Below are 24,377 nucleotides of genomic sequence, written 5' to 3' on the forward strand. Positions count from 1 at the left end.
AATTCCCCACACTCCGCCATAGCTGCAGTTATTCACCTTAAAATAACAAATCGGTTGTTGTGCGGTACAAATGAGCAAATCACTGGCAGATCCCGTCCGCTGGGACCAAAATCATTATCAGGACAAACAGCTTTCAATTAAGTGGCCACAAAAAGGGGTTTAAGCACAAATGAAGTGGATTTATCACAGTAATAACATTATGGGGAGCTTTCCACACACTCCAGGGAGTATGTAATCTCCTGGGGGCCACATCTCACTCGTCATAGTGTGACAATAACATGTGGCGCTTACACTCTCCACAGATTAATCATCATATGCACCTTGTAAGGATGCTGGCTCCTCCCAGCCAATTCACATCTTATATACACAAGACCTGTGCCCCTTCTGCCACATCTCTCACACTCAGCCATGGAGATACTAACACTTATGCTCCTCGCTATACTTTCCTGTGCCAGGAGTGCTCAGCCCAACCACGCAGGCAACGAGTCCCCTGAAAACTTCATGGAGGTGCCCCCAAATTTCTACGACTCACAGGTAAGTCATGGAAGTTCTCCTAGGGTAAGATTTTATTTTATTTTGTTTTATGAATAACTTTCACCTCTAGTTGCTTATGCCTGGTAAAGATTATGCACATCCATGGCTTCAGTGGATCAAGGGCACCGTCACAACATCATAGCCATTTCAGATGTGGTAATACTTGGCAAGTATGATCCAAAAGTGGCTCAGTCCTGATTCAAATTGCCCAAATATGGGACAGATTATTTTATTTATCTCACATTTTGTCAGAACATTAAGGGGTTCTCCAATTTTATTAAAGGGGTTGTCCACCATAAGGTGATTTTAGTACGTACCTGACAGGCAGTAATAGACATGCTTAGGAAGTATCTGCGCTTGTCTTGGGCCTAAATGGCTATGTTGTGAGATAACCATAACACTGTGGTTAGCTTTTTGTGAACTGTTATTTCCTGTTTGACTTTTCTTTTTTTGACTACAAATCTCACAATTCCATTTTCCTCCCTCCCACACATTAGCCACCCCACCCATTGAAACATAAATGAGCTGCATCCATTCAAAAGACCTGTGGTTTTCAATCAGGGTGCCTACAGCTGTTGCATTAGTTGCAGATTGATCTCTCTCCCACCAAGCGATCCCTACACCCATTGAAGCAGACAGGCTCCCTGTCATCAGCTGACTAGTGATGTCAGGTCTCGGCCGCATTGCAACCTGGGAAAAATCTGAGACAACAGTCATTTTGTATGCTGTTAAAAATAAATATTGGGGTGAAAATCACACAAGAATTGTGAGAAAACCGTCACACACAGGTACAGACACTATATTATGAAGTACACTAACTTTACAGCCACTGTAGCATAGTCAAATAAAAAAAAAATCCTGGAATACCCCTTTAAGTGTAAACATTGTAAGAAAATGGTATGAAGGCTGCTATATTGAATGAGGGAAGATCCTAAAAACAAAGTTAATCGACACTCAACACAAATCTATTTCCAGGATCCACATACTAGAACCTACCAAGCTAAGGCAGGGTTCACACTAGCATAATACAAACATATTTTAAAATACCTATTATGGCTTATTCATAGTAAAGTCTAAGCCCTACAGCTGTCAGTTCGGGTCATCAGACCCCCCACATGGTAATAATGCTCAACTTATCCTACAGTCTATGGCAGTGGTCTCCAAACTGTGGACCTCGAAGCTGTTGCAAAACTACAATTCCCAGCATGCCCGGACAGCAGTTAGCTGTCCGGGCATGCTGGAAGTTGTAATTTTGCAACAGCTGGAGATGCACAGTTTGGAGTACACTGATCTATGCTGCTGTATATTTGAACTGTATGGTATCCATGTCTTACATCCAGAATGCAGAATTAAACTCGGGTACAATTGGCCCATTTGAATGAGGCCTTTGTATATTTCTTGTTTATCTGTGGGTAAGGAAAAAATGTTTGATCTAAATTAAAGTCTCCAATTATGACAAGTAATGTTTAACTCATAAGCATGGAGTAGATAAGTCGCTACAATGTGATTCCATGTTTTAACAGATTTATGGTTTTTACAATTGATCCTTGGCTCACATTAGTCCCAAACCACTAAAAGAACCTTTTTTATCAACTGATTCCAGATTTGTAAATTACTTCTATTAAAAAATATGAATCCTTCCAGTACTTTACTGCTGTATGCTCAAGAGGAGTTGAGTTGTTCTTTTCTGTCTGACCACACGGCTCTTTCCAGAGTAGGAGCAAATCCCTATAGCAAACCTATCCTACTCCGGACAGTTCCTGACATGGACAGAGGTGTCAGCAGAGAGCACTGTGGTCAGACTGAAAAGAACTACAAAACTTCCTCTGGAGCATACAGCAGCTAATGAATACTGGAAGGGTTAGGATTTTTTTAATAGAAATAATTTACAAATCTGTTTAACTTTCTTTGGCACCAGGTGATTTGAAAAAAATAGTGTGATCATTGAAACACAACCGTCTTCCTGGCAGAAGAGATTTTGGTCTTAAGGAGGGTACATGTATTAAGCTAAATACTGAAACTGCAGAGCATAACATGCCAGGGAACCTGTCACATTGCACATGTAGGCAGATCTCCCAACATCATGTTATAGAGCAGGAGGAGCCACGCAGATTGATGTATATCTTGGTAGGAAAAGATTCAGTAAAACATCATTTATTGATTGACATCTCTGATCCTTCCATGCTTAGGAGTCCAGTGGGTGGTCCGATCACTGAGAGACACTGTCCACTGTACTCCTAAGAATAGAAAGATCAGAGATTTCAATCACGTCACCAGTTATACCAATATTTTTCCCACAAAGATATATATATGAATCTGCTCCACTCTTCCTGCTCCATAACATGATGCTGATAGAGTACATAGCATTTTCATGGTGGCAGGTCCACTTTAAATAGTTACAACATGCAAAGTGGTCCTATATGTAATGTCTGGTCTGGGTTTCATATTCATTTTGGAGTGTGTGATGTATGGGGTCATATGCTTGTGAATGTGCTTCTAAAGCATTATGTTTGAGGTTTGCCCAATATAAATTTGATGGGCATTACTTTTCAGAATCTCTTTGTCCACTGGCAAGGTTTATCTGTAATCCAGCTGTCTTCTCAGTGGTTCTGTCTGCTGTTCTTTCCTTTTCCATGCTCTATACTGCAGTCTAGATTGTCTGCTGAGCCAGGTGAGCATTACTTAAGAGTACTCCAGGATAGAGCAATGTTTCCTAAGGATAGGGGATAAGTGTCAGATTGTGGGGGACCCGGCTGCTGGGACCACTCATGATCTGTACAGCAGCTCGGCTCTCCTCATGAATAGAGCTTTGTCGACCACTGCACCAAGCTGTGGCCAATCCACCCATTACATGTATCTTTATAGGAGAGCCGGAGCAATGTACTTGGGTATCCCTGGCTTTCCCTGCATGTAGGGGGTGTGTCTGCTACAACTTCGTGTGGGTGTTGACACAGCTCTTTTCATGCAGAAAGCTGGGGCGCAGTGCAGGGGGTCCCAGCGGTCAGACCCCCCCCCCCCCATGATATGACACTTATCCCCTATTCTTAGGATAGGAGATACATTTTCTATCCCAGAATACTCGTTTTAGGACGCAGACAGTAGTTTCAAGGGGTTGTCTGGTAAAAATGATCTTATCCCTTATCCATAGGATAGGGAGTAATGAGTATCTGATTAGGGGGGAGGGGGGTTGGGGGAAATGGAGGTAATGCCTGACCCCCTGGGGATTGGGGGGATAGGAGAATGGAGATTCTTCATTTAATCTGACAACCCCTTTAAAGACTATGGACACCCAAATGCTAGGATCTTCATCAATCTCTAGAACAGCTCTCCCACCTCTGTCCCAGCTGTAAGTCTCAATGCATTCTCTATGGGAGCGCCAGAGATCCCCGAGTACAGACTCTGGTATCTCCGGCACTCCCATAGACAATGCATAAATAATCCACAGGATAGGGAATAAGTTAGTCAGTGTAAGTTAACAGTATTTTATTATAAAAAAAAAAAATCACTGTAGCAATAAGTATTTATTAAAACGTCATGACTTGTAAACTCATACTAGTCAAAGTGCTCTTTTTTTGGCATTACAACTCATTGGAATAAGTTATCAATGTTTTCATCAAAAACTGTGTAAAAAGTCACAAAAGTTTGCACAAATAAGTGATGGCTCAAAGATTAAATTGCTACTCCCGTGGAAAACTTTTTTTTAAATCAACTGGTGCCAGAAAGTTAAACAAATTTGTAAATTACTTCTATTAAAAAATCTTAATCCTTCCAGTACTTATTAGCTGCTGAATACTACAGAGGAAATGGTTTTCTTTTTGGAACAAAGAGCTCTCTGCTGACATCTCTGTTGATTTTAAAGGGGTATTCCAGGGATTTTTTTTATTTGACTATGCTACAGGGGCTGTAAAGTTAGTGTAGTTTATAATATAGTGTCTGAACCTGTGTGTGATGGTTTTCTCACAATTTTTCTGTGATTTTCACCCCAATATTTATTTTTATCAGCATACAAAATGACTGTTGTCTCGGATTTTTCCCAGCTTGCAATGCGGTCGAGACCTGACTCAGGGAGCCTGTCTGCTTCAATGGGTGCAGCGATCGCTTGGTGGGAGAGAGATCAATCTGCAACTAATGCAACAGCTGTAGGCACCCTGATTGAAAACCACAGGTCTTTTGAATGGATGTAGCTCATTTATGTTTCAATGGGTGGGGTGGCTGATGTGTGGGAGGGAGGAAAATGGAACTGTGGGATTTGTATTAAATAAAAAGAAAGCTAAACAGGAAATACAAGTTCACAAAAAGCTAGCCACAGTGGTATGGTAATCTCACAACATAGCCATTTAGCCCCAAGACAAGCGCAAATCCTTCCTAAGCATGTCCATTACTGCCTGCCAGGTACGTGCTAAAATCACCTTATGGTGGATAACCCCTTTAAGATCTGTCCAGAGTAGGAGAAAATCCCCATAGCATGTAAAATCCAGTTCACAGTGAAATCCAGCAGAAATCTGTCCAATGATCTCCTGAGTGATCAACTAAGTAGAGGTCCAGCCAAGTTTAATTTCCTTTAAGTATACCTGTCATTAGCAAAAACTTTTTATATAATGTAGATAATACCATTATATGTATATCTGTAATATACATTGGTTAAAAAATGTGTGTATTTTTATCCCTGTAGCTATTGTCTGTGTGTCTCTATGAGGAATCCAAATACAGGAAGTGTAGGTGGACAAGCAGGGCTCTGTGCAGGCTTGTCAATCATCCTGATGTGTGAGCCAGGAGCATGTCATAGAGCCTCAGTGCACACTGTCCTGCTTGTCCTCAGTGCACAGAGCCCTGCTCGTCCTCAGTGCACAGAGCCCTGCTCGTCCTCAGTGCACAGAGCCCTGCTCGTCCTCAGTGCACAGAGCCCTGCTTGTTCACCCTCACTTCCCGTATATGGTCTTCTCACAGAGACAATAGCTGCAGGGACAAAAATATACACATTTAACCAATATATATATATATATATATATATATATATATATATTACAAATATATATGTTATTTTCTACAGTATGTAAAATGTGGTTACTGTTGACAGGTAAACTTTAACTTTAATTTTGTAATAAGAGTTTGGTGGAGATCAAACTTCCTGACATATTTCACTATGAATGACACAGCTATATACATAGAAGATGCACCAAGGCAAACCGTTAAAGTTTTTTAAATAACCTATTACCAAAAGGATATCCATGGTTAACAAAGCAGTGGTGTTGACAGAGATACAGCATAGCCGTAAATGTTGGCACCTCTGACATTTTTCAAGAAAATGAAGTATTTCTCACAGAAAAGGATTGCAGCAACACATGTTTTCCTATACACTTGTTTATTCCCTGTGTGTGTATTGGAACTAAACAAAAAAAGGGAGGAAAAAAAGCAAATTGGACATAATGTCACACCAAACTCCAAAAAAAGGTCTGCACAAAATTATGGCACCCTTAACTTAATATTTGGTTGCACACCCTTTGGAAAAAACAACTGAAATCAGTCGCTTCCTATAACGATCAATAAGCTTCTTACACCTCTCAGCCGGAATGTTGGACCACTCTTCCTTTGAAAACTGCTCCAGGTCTCTCTTATTGGAAGGGCGCCTTTTCGCAACAGCAATTTTAAGATCTCTCCACAGATGTTCAATAGGACATAGATCTGGACTCATTGCTGCCACTTCAGAACTCTCCAGCGCTTTGTTGCCATAATTTCTGGGTGCTATTTGACGTATGTTTGGGGTCATTGTCATGCTGGAAGACCCAAGATCTCAGACGCAAACCCAGCTTTCTGACACTGGGCTGTACAGTGCGAGCCAAAATCCGTTGGTAATCCTCAGATTTCATGATGCCTTGCACTCATTCAAGGCACCCAGTGCCAGCAAAACAACCCCAAAATATCATTGAACTTACACCATATTTCACTGTAGGTACTGTGTTCTTTTCTTTGTAGGCCTCATTCCATTTTTTGTAAACAGTAGAATGATGTGCTTTACCAAAAAGCTCTATCTTGGTCTCATCTGTCCACAAGGCATTTTCCCAGAAGGATTTTGGCTTACTCAAGTTCATTTTGGCAAAATGTAGTCTTGCTTTTTAATGTTTGTGTCAGCAGTGGGGTCCTCCTGGGTCTCCTGTCACAGTGTTTCATTTCATTTAAATGTAGACGGATAGTTCGTGCTGACACTGATGCTCCCTGAGCCTGCAGGACAGCTTGAATATCTTTGGAACTTGTTTGGGGCTGCTTATCCACCATCCGGACTATCCTGCATTGACACCTGTCATCAATTTTTCTCTTCTGTCCATGCCCAGGGACATTAGCTACAGTGCCATGGGTTACAAACTTATTGATGATGTTGCACACTGAGGACAAAGGCAAATCTAGATCTAGGAGATAGACTTGAGAACCAAAATTGTGGAAAAATATCAACAATTTCAAGTTTACAATCCTCAGACAGTTCTCTTCTCTTTCTGTTGTCCATGCTTAGTGTGGCACACACAGACACACAATGCAAACACTAAATGAACTTCTCTCCTTTTTATCTGGTTTCAGGTGTGATTTTTTTATATTACCCTCACCTGTTACTTGCCCCAGGTGAGTTTAACCTCTTAAGGACTCAGGGCGTACCTGTACGCCCTGAGCCCGGTGTTTAAAACAGGGTCACGCCGTGACCCTGCATTACCCCGGGTCTGTCCCGGCTGCTATTCATAGCCAGGACCCTGGGCTAATAGCGCGCGGCACAGATCGTTGTGCCGCGCGCTATTAACCCTTCAGATGCGGCGATCAAAGTTGACCGCCGCATCTGAAAGTGAAAGTAAACGCTTCCCGGCAGCTCAGTCGGGCTGATCGGAACATCGCGGTTCCGATCAGCTAGGAAGCAAGCGGAGGTCTCCTTACCTGTCTCCGCGGCATCCGATCGGGGTTTGATTGCTCCAAGCCTGAGCTACAGGCTTGAGCAATCGAGCCCCTATCTCGCTGATCCATGATAAGCTATGGCTTTGCAGGGATCAGCATAAGAGATCAGTGTGTGCAGTGCTATAGGTCCCTATGGGAGCTATAGCACAGCAAAAAAAAAAAAAAAAGTGAAAACAAAAAAAAGTTAACAAAGGTCATTTAACCCCTTCCCTAATAAAAGTCACCCCCCTTTTCCCATAAAAAAAACCTGTGTAAATAAAAATAAACATATGCGGTATCACCGCATGCGGAAATGTCTGAACTATAAAAATATATTGTTAATTAAATTGCACGGTCAATGGCGTATGCGCAAAAAAATTCCAAAGTCCAAAATAGCGTATTTTTGGTCACTTTTTAGATCAAGAAAAAAATGAATAAAAAGCGATCAAAAAGTCCGATCAATACCGATAAAAACTTCAGAACACGGCGCAAAAAATTATTCCTCATTCCGGTCCGTACACAGAAAAATAAAAAAGTTAGAATATGAAAATTTTTAACATATAAATTTTCCTGCATGGAGTTATGATTTTTTTCCGAAGTACGACAATATTCAACCTATCTAAGTAGGGTATCATTTTAACCGTATGGACTTACAGAATAAAGGTAAGGTGTTATTTTTACCGAAAAATGCACTGTGTAGAAACTGGAGCCCCCAAAAGTTACAAAATTAAATTTTTTCTTCAATTTTGTCGCACAATGAATTTGTTTTCCGTTTCGCCGTGGATTTTTGGTAAAATGACTGTCACTGCAAAGTAGAATTGGTGGCGCAAAAAATAAGCCATCATATGGATTTTTATGTGCAAAATTGAAAGCGTTATGATTTTTAGAAGGTGATGAGGAAAAAATGAAAATGCTAAAATGGAAAAACGCTGAGTCCTTAAGGAGTTAAAGGAGCATCACATGCTTGAAACAATCTTACTGATCTACAATTTTGAAAGGGTGCCAATAATTTTGTCCAGCACATTTTTGGTGTGACATTATGTTCAATTTGCTTTTTTCCCTCCCTATTTTGGTTTAGTTCTAATACACACAAAGGGAATAAACAAATGTATAGCAAAACATGTGTTACTGCAATCCTTTTCTGTGAGAAATACTTCTTCATTTTCTAGAAAAATTTCAGGGGTGCCAACATTCACGGCCATGACTGTGTAACCATATGTTCTTTGATAAGAGAAAGAAACCAATTCTTGCTTCTACCTGTATTTCAGCTGGATGAAAATTTCTCCTCACAGCCCTTAACAGATGACAAAAGTGGCCTGAATTCTTTGTTCAGATCCATCCTGCACAGCAGAAATGCACGTAGTTCCTTCCCGTTCCAACCACAAAGGTAACAACACAATAAATGCATGATATTGTTATTCTATACTGGGTCATTAGGTGTCCATTATGATTTTTAACTAAGACTACTATTAAAATTGCTTTAGTTTAGTTCAATAGAACCCAGTCCAGGAAACCTGCTGCATCTGTAAGCAGCCAAATAAAACACAAAAAAGATGACGAATTTTGTTATAGGTGGGTGCCTGCAACAGGATAAGCTTTCGTATATAGACATAGGGCAAGACATAGGGCTCAAAATGCACCCCCACCACCCTTAGTTCCTGATTTATATGTACAGAGAGAGTCTGCATTTAGGGCATTGCCTTGGTTTAAAGGGAGAATACCTTAAAGGGGTTCTCCCTTGTTTATACTGTTTTTTGTTATTATGTTTGTGTGTTATGTGTGTAGAAGTATGTGTTTTTTTGTGTGTGTTGTGATTATGTATATATGTATTTTCTTACCTTTTGTGAAGATCCGGAAGCTGGCCCCTTTTTCTTCCAGCGGCATGCTGTGTACCTCGGCCTCCGCCATGTTGTGTTCGGTAAGTGGGATGTTGGGGGGTGCGTTCTTGCTTCTGTCCTTCCTATCTTCTGACGTCCGAGGCAAATCTTTTATTCCTGTTTCTTCCGTGGCTCAGCGACGAATCTGCGGCCTCTTCCGGCGCATGCGCAGGTAGTTTTTTTTTTAGTTTTTTTTTTACCAATAAAGTTTTTTTTGTCTAATTGACAAACTGTCTGCGCTTGCGCGAAGCTACGCTATTAGCATAGACCTAACGTATGCTACGTTGTTAGCGTAGCACTTGCGTACTCGCGCATGCGCAGACAGTTTGTCAATTAGACAAAAAAAAACTTTATTGGTAAATAAAAAAAAACACTACCTGCGCATGCGCCGGAAGAGGCTGCAGATTCGTCACTGAGCCACGGAAGAAACAGGAAGAAAAGATTTGTCTCGGACGTCAGAAGATAGGAAGGATAGAAGCAAGAACACACCCCCCCGACATCCCACTTACCGAACACAACATGGCGGAGGCAGAGGTCCACAGTAAGCCACTGGAAGAAAAAGGGGCCAGCTTCCGGATCTTCACAAAAGGTAAGAAAATACATATATACATAATCTCAACACACATAAAAAAAAAACATACTTATACACACATAACACACAAACATAATAACAAAAAACAGTATAAACAAGGGAGAACCCCTTTAATGGATACATTCAAATTAAAGTATTTGATAAATACCCATATCCTGCACATTGCTGTTGTAGTCAAACATGGAAGGAAAAAGGTTGGTATAAAGGAAGGCTTTCCATTAAGGTTTGGCTTGGGTTCCAACATTTTGTGATTTTGACAGAAATCTAAATCCTGGAAAGGTTTCTCTGCAATCTCACAAAACTGAAACAATATAATGTTGGTGTATGGTGCCATAGAATGCCAGCCTTCAGCTAGCCATACACATTATATGGCCGAACACACTTTTAATAAGTGAGCATGCATGTGTTCTGAATATAGAGAGGGGAGTAAGTTAACCTCTAGGCTCTTCGGGCAGCAGCTTATCTTCTTTAGGATATGTTCCCACTTTGGAATTCCCACAGAATTCCGTGAGCGTAATTCCACGAGTACAATTCCGCACAGTGAACATTACCATCAGTGTGAATGGGTCTTCCATGAGACCAGTTCACACTGAGGAATTTCAGCGGTGGACAATTCCGTCCCTAAAATTGTTCCACGCAAAGAAGGAATATGTTCCTTCTTTGCGCGGAAGTCCGCAAGTGCTGCATAGCTGTCAATGGTGACAGCGCAGTGCCACGCAGTCCTACCGCCAAAGGATTCCATAGTGTGAACATATCCTTAGAATGAGAGGTTCTAGAATGTTGAAATCCATCCACTTTAGACTATCCTTTAAAGTGAAGGAGGTATGGAAAGGCACAAAGAAAAAAGAATTGGGATCTCAGGGGACCCCCAAGTGTTTGGATCAAGCACCTTTAAGTTACATGGGTCGAAATTCAAGACTTTGATAATGTTACCTTGCAAATGGAACAAAACCTTAAATGTGATCATCTGACTAATGCTCCTGCCTCCTGCTATGGACTGAAAATACAGGATGCATTAATTTGCACCTTCTATTCTATGGCAATCCTGCGAATCAGACACAACAGTTCACAATTTACTCTGGGAACAAATATCTCATAAAAGTAACTAATATAACAATTGTATATTTTCAATATTGCACTTATATTATTAAGCTTTTCTGGATTCCCTTTCTATTTAAGATTTGGAAGAGATGAACGCAGTTCAATGACAGGAGACAGCAGGATCCATTCTCGGGGATGGGACTCACCACCACAGTTTTGGAGTATGGCCGTACCCCAACGCTTTGGCAGAAAAAAATAACTGAATTCAACGTACAACCAGCGTGAAGTTCATCCACACAGCTAGCACCGAAGCATTGCACTTCAATTTTGTACCATGTTAAAGAGCTCATACGCACAATAGTAAACACAAACATTTCACATCTCAGTGAGCTAATATAATATACCGGCACAGAGCTTTAAATCCTTTCAGCAAGCTTACCGTGATCACAAATTCCTCACTGGTTGCTGTGTATTACTGTTGTTGTTTTAAGATATACCACCAGTACAATCTTTGGTCATATCCTTTGTAAATATACAACTATAGTATCCTCTAGACTGGTAGGCAACATACTAAATAATTGTATCAAGACTTCAAACATGTAACTCCCAATCTTTGTACATAGGACGTTACATCATGTTGTGTATCATTCATGGTTAAACATTAATAAAGTAAATTACACCTGCTGTTACGTCTTTCTTAGTGCTTAGATCGGCCACCTTATTGGAGCTGGGAGTTGATTCAGTGTATTCCCTTAGACAATTTTTTTGTGGCTTGCAAAACACTGAGATTTCCATAACTCTCTATATACATACATACATATATATTTTAACAAGCAATTTTTGGTGCCTTTTCTACAGACATTTTAATGTTTTTTGTCAGCCAATTCTCCATAGGCTTCTCTAGAAAAAAAAAAAAATGTTAAACTTTATTTAGGGTTAACACTCAAACATTCTGCAAAAATTGCTGCTGAGTCCAAAACAGTGTCCCAGATTTATCAATGTGTTTTGTGAAAATAGCTCATAATGAGAAAGTAAAGCACGGTAGTGATTGCCTGCTGATCAGACACATTTTTTCCCCACAACAGATTGATAGACCTAGACCAATGTGTGTAACAAATGTCTCTAGAATGGTGTGTAAAAAAAGTGGTGGTAAAAAAGTTCATATTTTTACAGCTGTATAGCCACAAGTCTTGGCCTGAGCACAAGTCTGACTACCTTGTATTGCGGCCATATTGGGCTAGTGTGAACCCAGCCGCAGGGTGTTTTCACACAATGGTTCTTTGTGGATGGTGCATTTTCAGCACTGAAATCTGTAAAACCACTTAAAAATGGGAAATCTTCATTATTGTATGGAACAGCATGGAATTCAATATGGATTTCATGTATCACGTATTGAGGTTTACCACTAGCTAAACAGGCCTAAACTATTTGCATCCTTTAGGTGTGCCAAACTGCAAATCCACAGCAGAAGTCCAAGGGCGTGACAAAGATTCAAGAAATAATAGTGTGTGTTCACACAATAGCTTTGAAGAGTTTATCTGAAAATTACACCACAGCAATATCCAATATCCAATCATCATGGGAAAATTTGAAATCATTGGGGCACATTTATTTACACTGTCTTAAAATCTACCTATCATTATAACAAATAAAAAACATTTGAGGTGTCCTACTGATCGATCAGGGTCCAAAAACTCAGATCCCAACCAATAAAAATAGGTTTTGTCTCTGATAAATCTAAAGTTTCTATAAGTTCTTATAATGACAGCAGCCATTAAAATTTACACAGCTTAACACTAAATAAGACAAGAAGAGGATATACCAACAGAGGCGGCTCCATAATTAGGCAAAATAGGCAGCCATCTAAGGCCTCACACTGGCAAGGAGGAGAAGCGGTGGCTTCGGCAATTACACCGAGCGCTGCACTTCAACGCAGGCACCGGACTGCAGACAAGAGGCCACAATATCAGGGCAGAAAGAGAGGCAGGGGGAAATGTTAAAGGGAGCTGTGTGGAAAGTAAATTAATCTAAAAGGGTGGTGGGGGAGGCTGTGAATAGAAGAGGGATAGGAAAAGCTGTGAGGGAAAATAAAAAGGGATCTATTTGGGGGGGGGGGGGTAGGGGATAAGTTATAGATCGCAGGGGGTCAGACTGCTGGTACCCCCCCTGCAATCTCCTGTACGGGGCCCTGGCAGTCAGCACCAAGGGGGCATTCTGTCCCTGCATGACGCGGTGGCTGACACGCCCCCTCCATGTATCTCTTTAGGATACATGGGGGGGGGGGCGCGTGTCGGCCGCTGCATCATGCTGGGGACAGAACACCCCCTTCCTGCGGACTGCCTGGGCCACATACAGGAGATTGTGGGGGGTACCAAAGGTCGGCCCCCTGGGATCTATAACTTAGGGGATAAGTTATTTTCCACTACAGAACTCTTAACCCATTCCCACTCTAGGACATATGCATATGTTCCAGCACCTGACATGTTCACACGCTGGGCTGTATGCATATGTCCTGCTGATCTCCTGCTCTGCCACGCGCAGCTCAGGAGAACGGCAGTGGGATCCAGCTGTCAATCACAGCCGAGGTGCTGCCAGGGCGGCGGTCCCGGCAGCATTAACCCCATAGATGCTGGGATCAATCCTGATCACAGCATCTATGTGTTGACAAGGGGAGGGTGCCCCCCCTGTTCAACAGTGGCGGCACAATATGATCGTGGGTCCCCTTGGTTGCTATGGCAGCAGGAGACCAGCTGATGGCCTCCTGTCTGTCAACTACGGAAGTCTGTGAGATCCAGCCAGAGGCTGTAGTGTGTGCAGCTCATCAGGTTATACTGTGCTGCAGCATAGTATAACCTGTAAAAAGTGAAAAATAAAATAAAAGGTGTAAAAAAATTTTTTTTACAAAAATAAATGCCCCTTTCCCATTAAAAGTCCTGTATTACCATATAAAAAAAATAAAAATCCTATACGTACTAGGTATTGCTACGTCCATAATGACGTGTACTATAAAGCTATGATGTAAATTATCCTGAACGGTGAACGCCGTAAAAAAAACAAAAACTAAAAAAGCACAAAATTCGCCAATTTTGGTACAAATAGCGGATTAAATAAAAGATCAAAAAGTCCAGCAAAAAAAATAAGCCCTCACTTAACGAAAAATAAAGAAAAGTTACAGCTGTCAGAAAATGATAACACAAAGAAGGGAAAAAAAGAATTGCTCAGAAAAGAAAAAAAAGAACATAAAAAGCTATATAAAATGGGTATTGCCATAATCGTACTGACCCACAGAATAAATATACCAACACTTTTACCACACAGTGAACACCATAAAATAATTTTTAAAAAAGCCAGAAATTTTTAATATTTGAGTTTTTCACAAAAAAATGCAGCATGCGTCGGCAAAAATACACCACTTATTTAAAGTAGAATATGTCCCCAAAAAACAAAAACAATTTCAGAATCGCCTGGTCATTACATAGTTACATAGTTAGTATGGTTGAAAAAAGACATACGTCCATCAAGTCCAACCAGGGGATTGAAGGGAAGGATGTAAGGGGATAAGGGAAAGGGATGTAGTTTTATAATTCTGCATAAGCATTAATGTTATTTTGTTCCAGGAATGTATCTAACCCTGCTTTAAAGCTGTTAATTGTTCCTGCTGTGACCAGTTCCTGAGGTAGACCGTTCCATAAATTCACAGTCCTCACGGTAAAGAAGGCGTGCCGCCCCTTTAGACTAAACCTTTTCTTCTCCAGACGGAGGGAGTGCCCCCTCGTCCTTTGGGGGGGTTTAACCTGGAACAGTTTTTCTCCATATTTTTTGTATGGGCCATTTATATACTTATATACGTTTATCATATCCCCCCTTAAACGTCTCTTCTCAAGACTAAACAATTGTAACTCCTTTAATCGCTCCTCATAGCTAAGATGTTCCATGCCCCATATTAGTTTAGTCGCGCGTCTCTGCACCCTTTCCAACTCCGCAGTGTCCCTTTTATGAACAGGCGACCAAAACTGAACAGCATATTCCAGGTGAGGCCGTACCAATGCTTTATAAAGGGGGAGTATTATGTCCCTGCCCCTCGAGTCCATGCCTCTTTTTATACATGACAATATCCTGCCGGCTTTGGAAGCAGCAGCCTGACATTGCATGCTATTCTGTAGTCTGTGATCTACAAGTACACCCAGATCCTTCTCTACCAGTGACTCTGCCAGTTTAATCCCCCCTAAGACATACGACGCATGCAGGTTATTAGTACCCAGATGCATAACTTTACATTTATCCACATTGAACCTCATTTGCCAAGTGGATGCCCAGACACTTAGTCTATCCAAGTCATCTTGTAACTTATGCACATCCTCTATAGACTGTACCGTGCTACAAAGCTTGGTGTCATCTGCAAAGATAGAAACAGAGCTGTTAATACCATCCTCTATATCATTGATAAATAAATTAAACAGCAGCAGGCCCAGTACTGAACCTTGGGGTACACCACTAATAACCGGGGACCAATCAGAGTACGAATCATTTACCACCACTCTCTGGGTACGATCCATGAGCCAGTGTTCAATCCAGTTACAAACTAAAGTTTCCAAGCCCAAGGACCTTAACTTACCTGTCAGATGTCTGTGAGGTACAGTATCAAATGCTTTGGCAAAATCCAGAAACACTATATCCACAGCCATTCCTCTGTCAAGGCTTCTACTCACCTCTTCATAAAAGCAAATTAGATTGGTTTGACAACTTCTATCCTTAGTAAACCCATGCTGGCTATCACTTATAATACTATTATCCCCTATGTATTCCTGTATGTAATCCCTTATAAGTCCTTCAAACAATTTACCCACAATGCACGTTAGACTTACCGGTCTATAGTTTCCTGGGGAAAACCTAGAGCCCTTCTTGAAGATTGGTACCACATTAGCCTTGCGCCAGTCCCTTGGCACAATACCAGACACCAGAGAATCTCTAAATATCATGAACAAGGGTACAGATATTACTGAACTTACCTCTCTAAGAACTCTTGGGTGTAGTCCATCCGGCCCTGGAGATTTGCTAACATTTACTTTACTTAACTTACCTTGTACCATCTCTACATTAAGCCAGTTCAATACATTATATGATGTGTTACCAGCACTGACCTGACCAATGTCAGCTCCTTCTTCCATAGTATATACAGAACTAAAGAACCCATTCAGTAGCTCCGCCTTCTCTTGATCGCCCGTGACAACCTCCCCATTATCATTATTAAGGGGTCCTACATGCTCTGTCCTTGGTTTTTTTGTATTTATATATCTAAAAAAATATTTAGGATTAGTTTTGCTTTCTTCGGCCACCTGTCTCTCATTTTGAATTTTTGCTGTTTTTATTACATTTTTACAGATTTTATTAAGCTCCTTGTACTGTTTAAATGTTATAGCTGACCCATCAGATTTGTATTTTTTGAAGGCTATTTTTTTGTTGTTTATTGCTCTTTTAACCTCATTTGTCAGCCATGTAGGATTTAGTTTTAATCGTTTATATTTGTTCCCCTTTGGTATATATTTAGCTGTATAGTTATTTAGAGTTGATTTAAAGATGTCCCATTTACCTTCTGTATCAGTATTTGAGAACACCTCCCCCCAGTCTATGTCCTGTAGTGCAGCCCTCAGCCCAGGGAAATTTGCCTTTTTAAAGTTATATGTTTTTGCCTTCCCCGCCTGTCTTTGTTTTCTACATTTTAAGTCAAAAGTAACTATATTGTGGTCGCTATTACCAAGGTTTTCCCTCACAGTTACATTACCAACCAGCTCTGCGTTGTTGGAAATGATCAGATCCAACAAGGCATCACTTCTTGTTGGGTCCTCCACAAACTGGCCCATAAAATTATCCTGCAATAAATTTAGGAATTTTCTCCCCTTTGTAGTTTTAGCCAACCCCCGGCCCCAATCTATATCTGGATAGTTAAAATCTCCCATTATTACCACTGTACCTGCCCGGGCGGCCCTCTCTATTTGTTTATGCAGCCGACCTTCTATCTCTTCAGTGATATTAGGGGGTCTGTAGATTACACCAAATATTATTTTTTCAGTATTTCCCTCCTTTTGTAATTCTACCCACAGTGATTCCACCTCCTCAGAATCATCACACACTATGGCATCGTTCACACTGACTTTCATACCACTTCTTACATACAGACAGACTCCACCACCTTTTCTGTTCATTCTATCCTTGCGAAACAATGTAAACCCCTGCAGATTGACAGCCCAGTCATGCGAGGAGTCCAGCCATGTCTCAGTGACCCCAACTATATCAATATGTTCCTCCAGTATCAAGGCCTCAAGCTCCCCCATTTTATTTGCTAGGCTTCTGGCATTTGTGAACATACACTTTACATTTCCATTAAGTTTTACACATATAGTCTCACTAATGGGATTTTCAGAGTTATTGGGGTTAATGTCATTTTTTGAGTTATAAGGGCTAATTGTACTATTTAAGTTATTGGGGCTAATGGGATTTTTTGAGTTATTGGGTCTAACGTTATTATTTAAGTTATTGGGGCTAATGGGATTTTTTGCGTTATTGCGTCTAACGTTGTTATTTAAGTTATTGGGGCTAATGGTATTTTTTGAGTTAATGGGGCTTATTGTAGTTATTGAGTTATTGGGGCTAATGGAATTTTTTGAATTATTGGGATTACAATTTTTCGGGCTACATTTATTTTTACAGCTGGTTTGTAACGCATGAATCTCCTTATCCACTGTTCTTAACCTCCCCCCACAGGACTCCTCTCCACCCGCCATTATGTCCTGACCCCTCTCTAACCTATCCATCCCACTGTCTGCTTTCTTTGCTTTATTATCCTCCCCCCACTCACCTAGTTTAAATACTCAGCCACCCCTTCCATTAAGGTAAAAAAAAAATTGGTCCGGCCTTAAGGGGTTAAGAGGGACAAGAGGCAAAGTCGGTTCTAAATAAGGGGATACGATGGACGAAAAGGGCTCTATATAAAAAGGGGGACAGCAGAGGTAGAGGGCTTTAGATCGGGGGCACAGTAGGAGAGGAGGTATATTAAAGGTGGCATATATAAGGCAGGATAGGAGGGTGTCTAAAGGGGGAGCAGAAGAGGAGTAAGGCATTTATAATGAGGGACAGAAGAATCTATGTAGGGGTGCAAAAAGGGTACCTATTAGAAGAGGATCAGGAGCAGGAGTCCATACAGAGGGGAGCAGGGGGAGTCTCTGGTAGGGGGGTGACTGGATATTTAGAGGGCTTACAGGTAATGAGCCGCAGGACAGGGTAAGGGAGGAAATGACAAACAGGGCAGCAGAGCTCCCCTAATTTGTCATTATGAAGTTCTTTGAGGCCTTCTTCTGCTCCATTTCTGCAACTCGCAGTTTGGACATGCAGTGGTGAATACTCCTATTACACTTCCTGGCACCTAGGTGACATCTTAGTAGTCTGTCATCAGTATAGGCGATTCATGTATTTTTTTTTTTTTTATAGATTCTAAGATTTTGCACAAAATCTGCAGCAGCGGGAAATACGCAGCATAACCCTCGCTCACAATACACACAGGGCACTTGCTCACAATTTCTAATGGCAGCCATATGTGTGCAGTGAGTTTTAGAGGCGGGGCCACGTGTCAGTCACTATGTTGTGTAATATCAGCGGTCATGGCTTAGTGGAATTGTCTACTTTAGTGGTGTTATTGGTGATACTGGTTTGTGTAGTGTTATTATTCATTTAGCATCAGTATAATGCTGTTATTTAGTCAATGCAGTAGTTATATGTAGTCCTGGTGTGGAAGTATTATTTTATGTTTCTATATCCCAACACTTGAGAAAGTCCTGTGTGCACCCTTGGTAAGTGGCTATGTATATACTGTATGCATCGCCATTCACTTTTATCAGGTGTGGCGCACAATACTTTGCCTTGCCCCAGGTGCTGCCAACTTACACTACGTTGCAATATCTTGTCAGTAAGGGCTTTGTTTTTGAGTTTTGCCTTAGGCCTCAAAAAGTCTATAGCCCCCTCTGTATACCATGTTAACCACAGTAGCACACGTGATAGATTTGGTGCATCACAAGCTTGTTGGTTGGCTTACTTTATGCTACTTTATTAATAAACCTGGTACACTTGCCCCATTCCTTGACACTTTTTTAAAACTGTTTAAGGGTATGTTCACACCTACAGGATCTGCTGCATAATCCACGCTGTCATATATTTACATTGAAATCTGCAGCAGATCCAGTATGTTTGAATATACCCTAAGGGTGCGTTCACATGTGTATTTTTGCTGTAGCAGATTTTGCTGTCCATTAAAGTCAATGGCCAGCATAAATCTGTAGAAGTAAATCTGCAGTAAAACACTGCACGTGTGAACATACCCTAATAGTGTCTAAAATATAAAATGGGTATAGGTGCACAAGTCCGTATGTTAGTTTTGACAGCTCATTCAGAAATATGCACTTCTATTGTGCGTTAGTATGTTCAGGTTAATTGCAGTTACTGAACGCATAGGCAAAACAAATCTTAAAAACAAAAGGGGAAGCCTTTCAGATTTTTCCTTTACATGACCTCCATTTATGATCTGTTGGCTTAGTAGTCAATAGTTGCAATTAAAAACCTGAACATGTGAGCACAGCATTAATGGATGTTGTGTTAAACAATCCTGATCATATTAAAAGGAGATTTTTTTTTTGTACTCACCCTAAAATCTTTCTCGTAGCCTTCATTGGAGGACACCGGAGACCATGGGTATATGCTGCTGCCACTAGGAGGCTGACATTAGGCAAAAAAAGAAGTCGGCTCCTCCCAGCAGGATATACCCGCTCACAGGCACTGAGCTAATCAGTTGTGTCAAAAAGCAGTAGAAGAAGCCAAAACAACAAAAGGAGATGCGTCCAAAGGACACCAGAAAGCAACAACAAGCAACAAACAAACCATAAATGGGTTGATGCTGTGTTCCCCAAAGAAGGCTATATGAGAGAGATTTTACGGTGAGTTAAAAAAAAAATTATTCTCCTTTTCTCGGTCGCCTCATTGGGGACCATAGGACGTATCAAAGCAGGCCCTGGGGTGGGAAAAACAACCGCCAGAGAAAGGAAGGCCAGTCCAGAGACTGAATACATCCATCTGCAGAGGAATGTGAATGAGGCCCAGAGGAACCAGAATCCAGAACCCAACCACCTGGAGGCCCCCCACAAAACATGAGGGGAGCTAAAACCCGAAGGAGGAAACCTTGCAGAGACTGGGATCCGACAGCCGACCAAATGCGAGGAGAATGGTCACCCAGGTGGTCCGCTGGGTAAAACAGTGTCCTGGCAGGAGAACGGAATTGACTTCCGCCGAAAAGACACAAGACGCAGGACCACCAAGCCTGAACAAGGCGCGGGAGAGATCGACAAGAGAACCCCATGCAGAGATACATCCAAGCCAATCAAACATGGCAAGGAAACAACAACCGCCATAAGAAAAACGAGGTGCAGAGGCTCAAAGGGAAAACCATTCAAGGAGGCCAGCTCCGAGGGGAGTAGCACGCTCAGCTAGAGGCCAGAAGGCGGAAACCAAAAGCCGCTGGAATAGCTGAAGGGAAAAACACCACAAGATCCATGTCCAGACTCCGACGCAAGGATGATAGAGAACCACATTGCTGACAGAGAGGCTCAGAAAACTCAAGAGTCCGCCGGTAGGTGGGGAAAAGTGTACAACAGGAAGCACTATGCCTGTCTAGGAAGCGCGTATTGGGACAGACAGGGGTAACCCGGAAGACCTAAAAATGCCCAAGGCCACATAAGAGGCGAAGGGACGCAAACCGGCCGATGAGAAGGCAGGATCTGTCTGGCAACACCGGACCAGCCGCCATCAGCACCAGAGTTTCCCAGATCTGGAAACAAGCAGAGTGATCTCAGGGAGCCCCACACCAGCTGAGATCGAGAAAACCCCAGTCGGAGCAAATACACCTTAGGCGACATGTGCCCAGGCAGAGACTGGAGTCGGAGGGGTGGAGGGAGACCACCCCCTGAAGGACTAGCGGAGAAAACCAGAACAGGAAGCCCATCAAGGCCAGAGACAAAAATTAAGGTTGAATTATCACGGAAACAATCAAGGAGGACGAGACTAGGAACAGTCACCTGGAAGGCAGGTCAAGGCAAGAAGGCCCTGAAAAAGGTAGAATCACGAGGGAGAGGGTCCCAAACGAGTCTAGAACCACAAAAGGAAGGAGTCCTATACCCTAGAAGAAAAAGGCAGGCAGAGGAACAGGCCCCGCTACCACTGGAAGCACTGCACCACCAGCACTCACAGACGCAGGAGGTCAGTCAAGTTCGAACCAGCACTGGTTCCCAACGGTCAGACATTTACTGAAAAGTAAACGTCTGTAGTATAGCGCAGGTACTCCTCAAACCTGCCCCTCCAAAAAGGGAGAGGCACCAGTGCGCTGGCTGTGAGGGCTACAGCAGCTAACACGCAAATCACTGCCCAATGGAAGGCCACAGATAATACACCTATGGAGGGAGCACGTGCCATCACTGACACATGTCCAATGTATTCACAGGGCCACTCCACTGGACTCCCTGTGAGAGGCAATCATGGCACAGGCCTCCAGCCAGAACAATAGCAGATAAGTTTGCAAACCAAAAGGTATACCATCCATGGCGGCAGAAAAGTGGTCGCTTCTGCTGTAGAAGGTACATGGATGACTCCCACCGGTAGTCGGGGACTGGAATCTCAGCTGCAACACTGCAGACAGTGCACACACTGTACCGGAACTGCATCTGCCTGCGGCAGATGACACGCCCGATGGTGACTGTAAAGAGCCCTTTGCACAAGCTGGGGCACCCCAGATGAGGATTGCCCGGTTAATTGGTATACCACAAGGGACGGTAAGGGTAGTGTGGCGAGTGAATTCTAATTCTGTACACCTGTAAAAACCCGTTACCCCCATGAAGCCGACCCACAGGTGGCTGTGGAAAACTGACCAATGCCCAAAGCAGTTGCTCAGGAAACAGGGGCTAGAAAGTACATAGTGCGGACTCTAGGCCTGTGGGCTATGAAATTAAAGTGGTACAGTACGGAAGTCATCTTGAAAAGGGACAGTCAGGGTAAATCACACAACCCCCTATGGCAACACACCCATACTCAAAACAGAGGTGAGGGGGAAATGGAGCCCCGTATCCAAAGATACTGCTATGTGGGCAATGCATAGGGGCATGGAAGCAGGCTTTGAAATCGGCCCCTGTTGTCAGAAAGCCACTTAATATACGTATGGAACGCTTCACAACTTTGCATGTCATCCTAGTGCAGGCACCATGCAATCTGCAAGAATTGTTCCAATTTGTCTGATAATTTAGGATATTCATTAATTTATTAATTCATTGAAGTTATTGCCGAATCCAGCACCTTAAACTGATATAACAGATACTACATTTGATCCGCCAAAAGTCACAGGATCTGGGTAGAAAACCCATAGGAAAACTATGTACTAGTAATAACTAGTGTTAGCCACTAGAGGGAGCAGCGCTGTACTGTACACCAATACACCATTCAGCCACTGGAGGCTCCCCCCCCCCCTCTTTTAACAGAGACCCAGGAGGGGAGAAGCAGCACCACCCGCTCAGCACGGGAGAAAAGTGCACGCTGTCCGTGTCCCTGCGCCCACCACGGAAGAAGGGGTAAGTTAACCCCTGGAGCATGCCGGGGCACCACAGCCACAGGCAGAGAATAAAGCCCCGTGGCTGCGGCATGGGGAAAAAAACCAGGGGCCGGATCATTATACAGACTGAGCGGCCCAATGGCGCGCTTGGGAAACCATGTCCCCGGGAGCTGCCGATAAGCGGCCTAACATTAATAAAGTGGGGGACTAAAATTACAAGGTGCCCGCAGGACAGCCCTGCCACATTAGTGGGAGACAGCCGCACAGTCGGGGCACCAGCAGCCGGGAAAGATAGATGTGGCATCTAACGGCCGCTGGGCTGGAGGAAGAACATGGCACGGCTGGTCGCATGATATCGGGGACCCGCTGGCCAAGGAGGGTATGGCCAAAGGGTAAGAAAATGCTGCCAGCTTGCTGAGCCTGGTACAGAAAGCAAGGCTAGGGGGGGCATGAAAGAGGGGGAAGGGGGACCATCCCCTAGAGAGGGAGAGAAAGAAAGAGAGAAAGACTCCTACTGACACTAAGGGATGAGCGAAGTTACAGTGATTCAATTTGTCACGAAAAGGTGGATGCAGTCCTAGGAGGGAGTCTCCTAGGACTGTATCCACCTTTTCCATCCCACCAGAGCACCTTAAAGCTAAACGAATTCATGCAGGAAAAGTCATCAACTGCCGAGTGGAGAAGTTCGTGACAAATCGAATCACTGTAACTTTGCTCATCTCTAACACTAAGCTAAAACTTATTAGCTCTGTGCCTGTGTTGGTGGGTATATCCTGCTGGGAGCAGCCCGACTTTTTTTTTGGCCTAGTGTCAGCCTCCTAATGGCAGCAACATATACCCATGGTCTCCTGTGTTCCCCAATGGTATTGTAAGTAAAATAAAAAACACAGCCAACCTCAATACTCACTTGTTGCAGTTTGTATGGTGTGTAGAACAGAGTCTTCAGCCACCCATTTTAGCAATTACTGGGGATTCAGTAGTGGCACTCTTAATTTTACACTTAACTACTATGTTGTTGACATTTTTGGTTAAGTTTCTGATTCCTGCAAAGTGCATTTTACACGCAACACTTATGGGTTTTAGACTAGACATACACATAGGACTATGGAAAAAAGACCTAAAGGATCATCGATATGAATCATTGTGACAAGCTTATTTTTTAGCCAGTCAAACAAATAAATCCAGCATGGCAGATCAGACTTTCATCAGGCATAAGTCTGCCATTGGTCATTGCAAACAAGACTTTGTGCATAATTTACAGATTATCTACATATAAAGAAATAGAGTCTACATATAAAGAAATAGATTCATAACATTCATGGTTTATTGAATAGAAACATAGAATGTGTCGGCAGATAAGAACCATTTGGCCCATCTAGTCTGCCCAATAATCTGAATCCTATGAATAGTCCCTGGTCCTATCTTATATGAAGGATAGCCGTATGCCTATCCCATGCATGTTTAACCTCCTTCACTGTATTTGCAGTGACCACTTCTGCAGGAAGGCTATTCCATGCATCCACTACTCTCTCAGTAAAGTAATATGTCCTCTTGTGGTAGTTTTTCTTCATTTAAACATGCTCTTGTCCTTTACAGTGTTTATTCCCTTTATGTATTTAAAAGTCTCTAGCATATCCCCTCTGTCTCTTCTTTCTTCCAAGCTATTCATGTAAAGGTCCTTTAACCCCTTAAGGACGCAGATGTACGTCCTGGTGCGGTGGTACTTAACGCACCAGGACGTACATTTACGTCCTGTGCATAACCGCGGGCATCGGAGCGATGCCCG

At 42.5% G+C, this 24,377-nt stretch overlaps 1 protein-coding gene across 1 annotated transcript; it reads left to right on the plus strand.

The window, feature by feature from the left end:
* Nucleotides 1-409: 409 nt before the first annotated feature.
* Nucleotides 410-11,634, plus strand: NPFF (neuropeptide FF-amide peptide precursor). Its single transcript, XM_056560419.1, has 3 exons — nt 410-534; nt 8,715-8,833; nt 11,095-11,634. Exons 1-3 carry the CDS (start codon nt 427-429, stop codon nt 11,213-11,215), a joined length of 348 nt encoding a protein of 115 aa, XP_056416394.1. The 5' UTR covers nt 410-426; the 3' UTR covers nt 11,216-11,634.
* Nucleotides 11,635-24,377: the final 12,743 nt, after the last annotated feature.

This window comes from Hyla sarda, chromosome 2 (genome assembly GCF_029499605.1).
Source record: "Hyla sarda isolate aHylSar1 chromosome 2, aHylSar1.hap1, whole genome shotgun sequence".
Classification (NCBI taxonomy): domain Eukaryota; kingdom Metazoa; phylum Chordata; class Amphibia; order Anura; family Hylidae; genus Hyla; species Hyla sarda.

Excerpts from the sequence above, each read along its gene's own strand:
- NPFF (XM_056560419.1), top strand. The coding sequence starts at position 427 with ATGCTCCTCGCTATACTTTCCTGTGCCAGGAGTGCTCAGCCCAACCAC. Across the intron at positions 535-8,714 it reads CAAATTTCTACGACTCACAG|CTGGATGAAAATTTCTCCTC; the intron begins GTAAGTCATGGA and ends CCTGTATTTCAG. Across the intron at positions 8,834-11,094 it reads TTCCCGTTCCAACCACAAAG|ATTTGGAAGAGATGAACGCA; the intron begins GTAACAACACAA and ends TTTCTATTTAAG.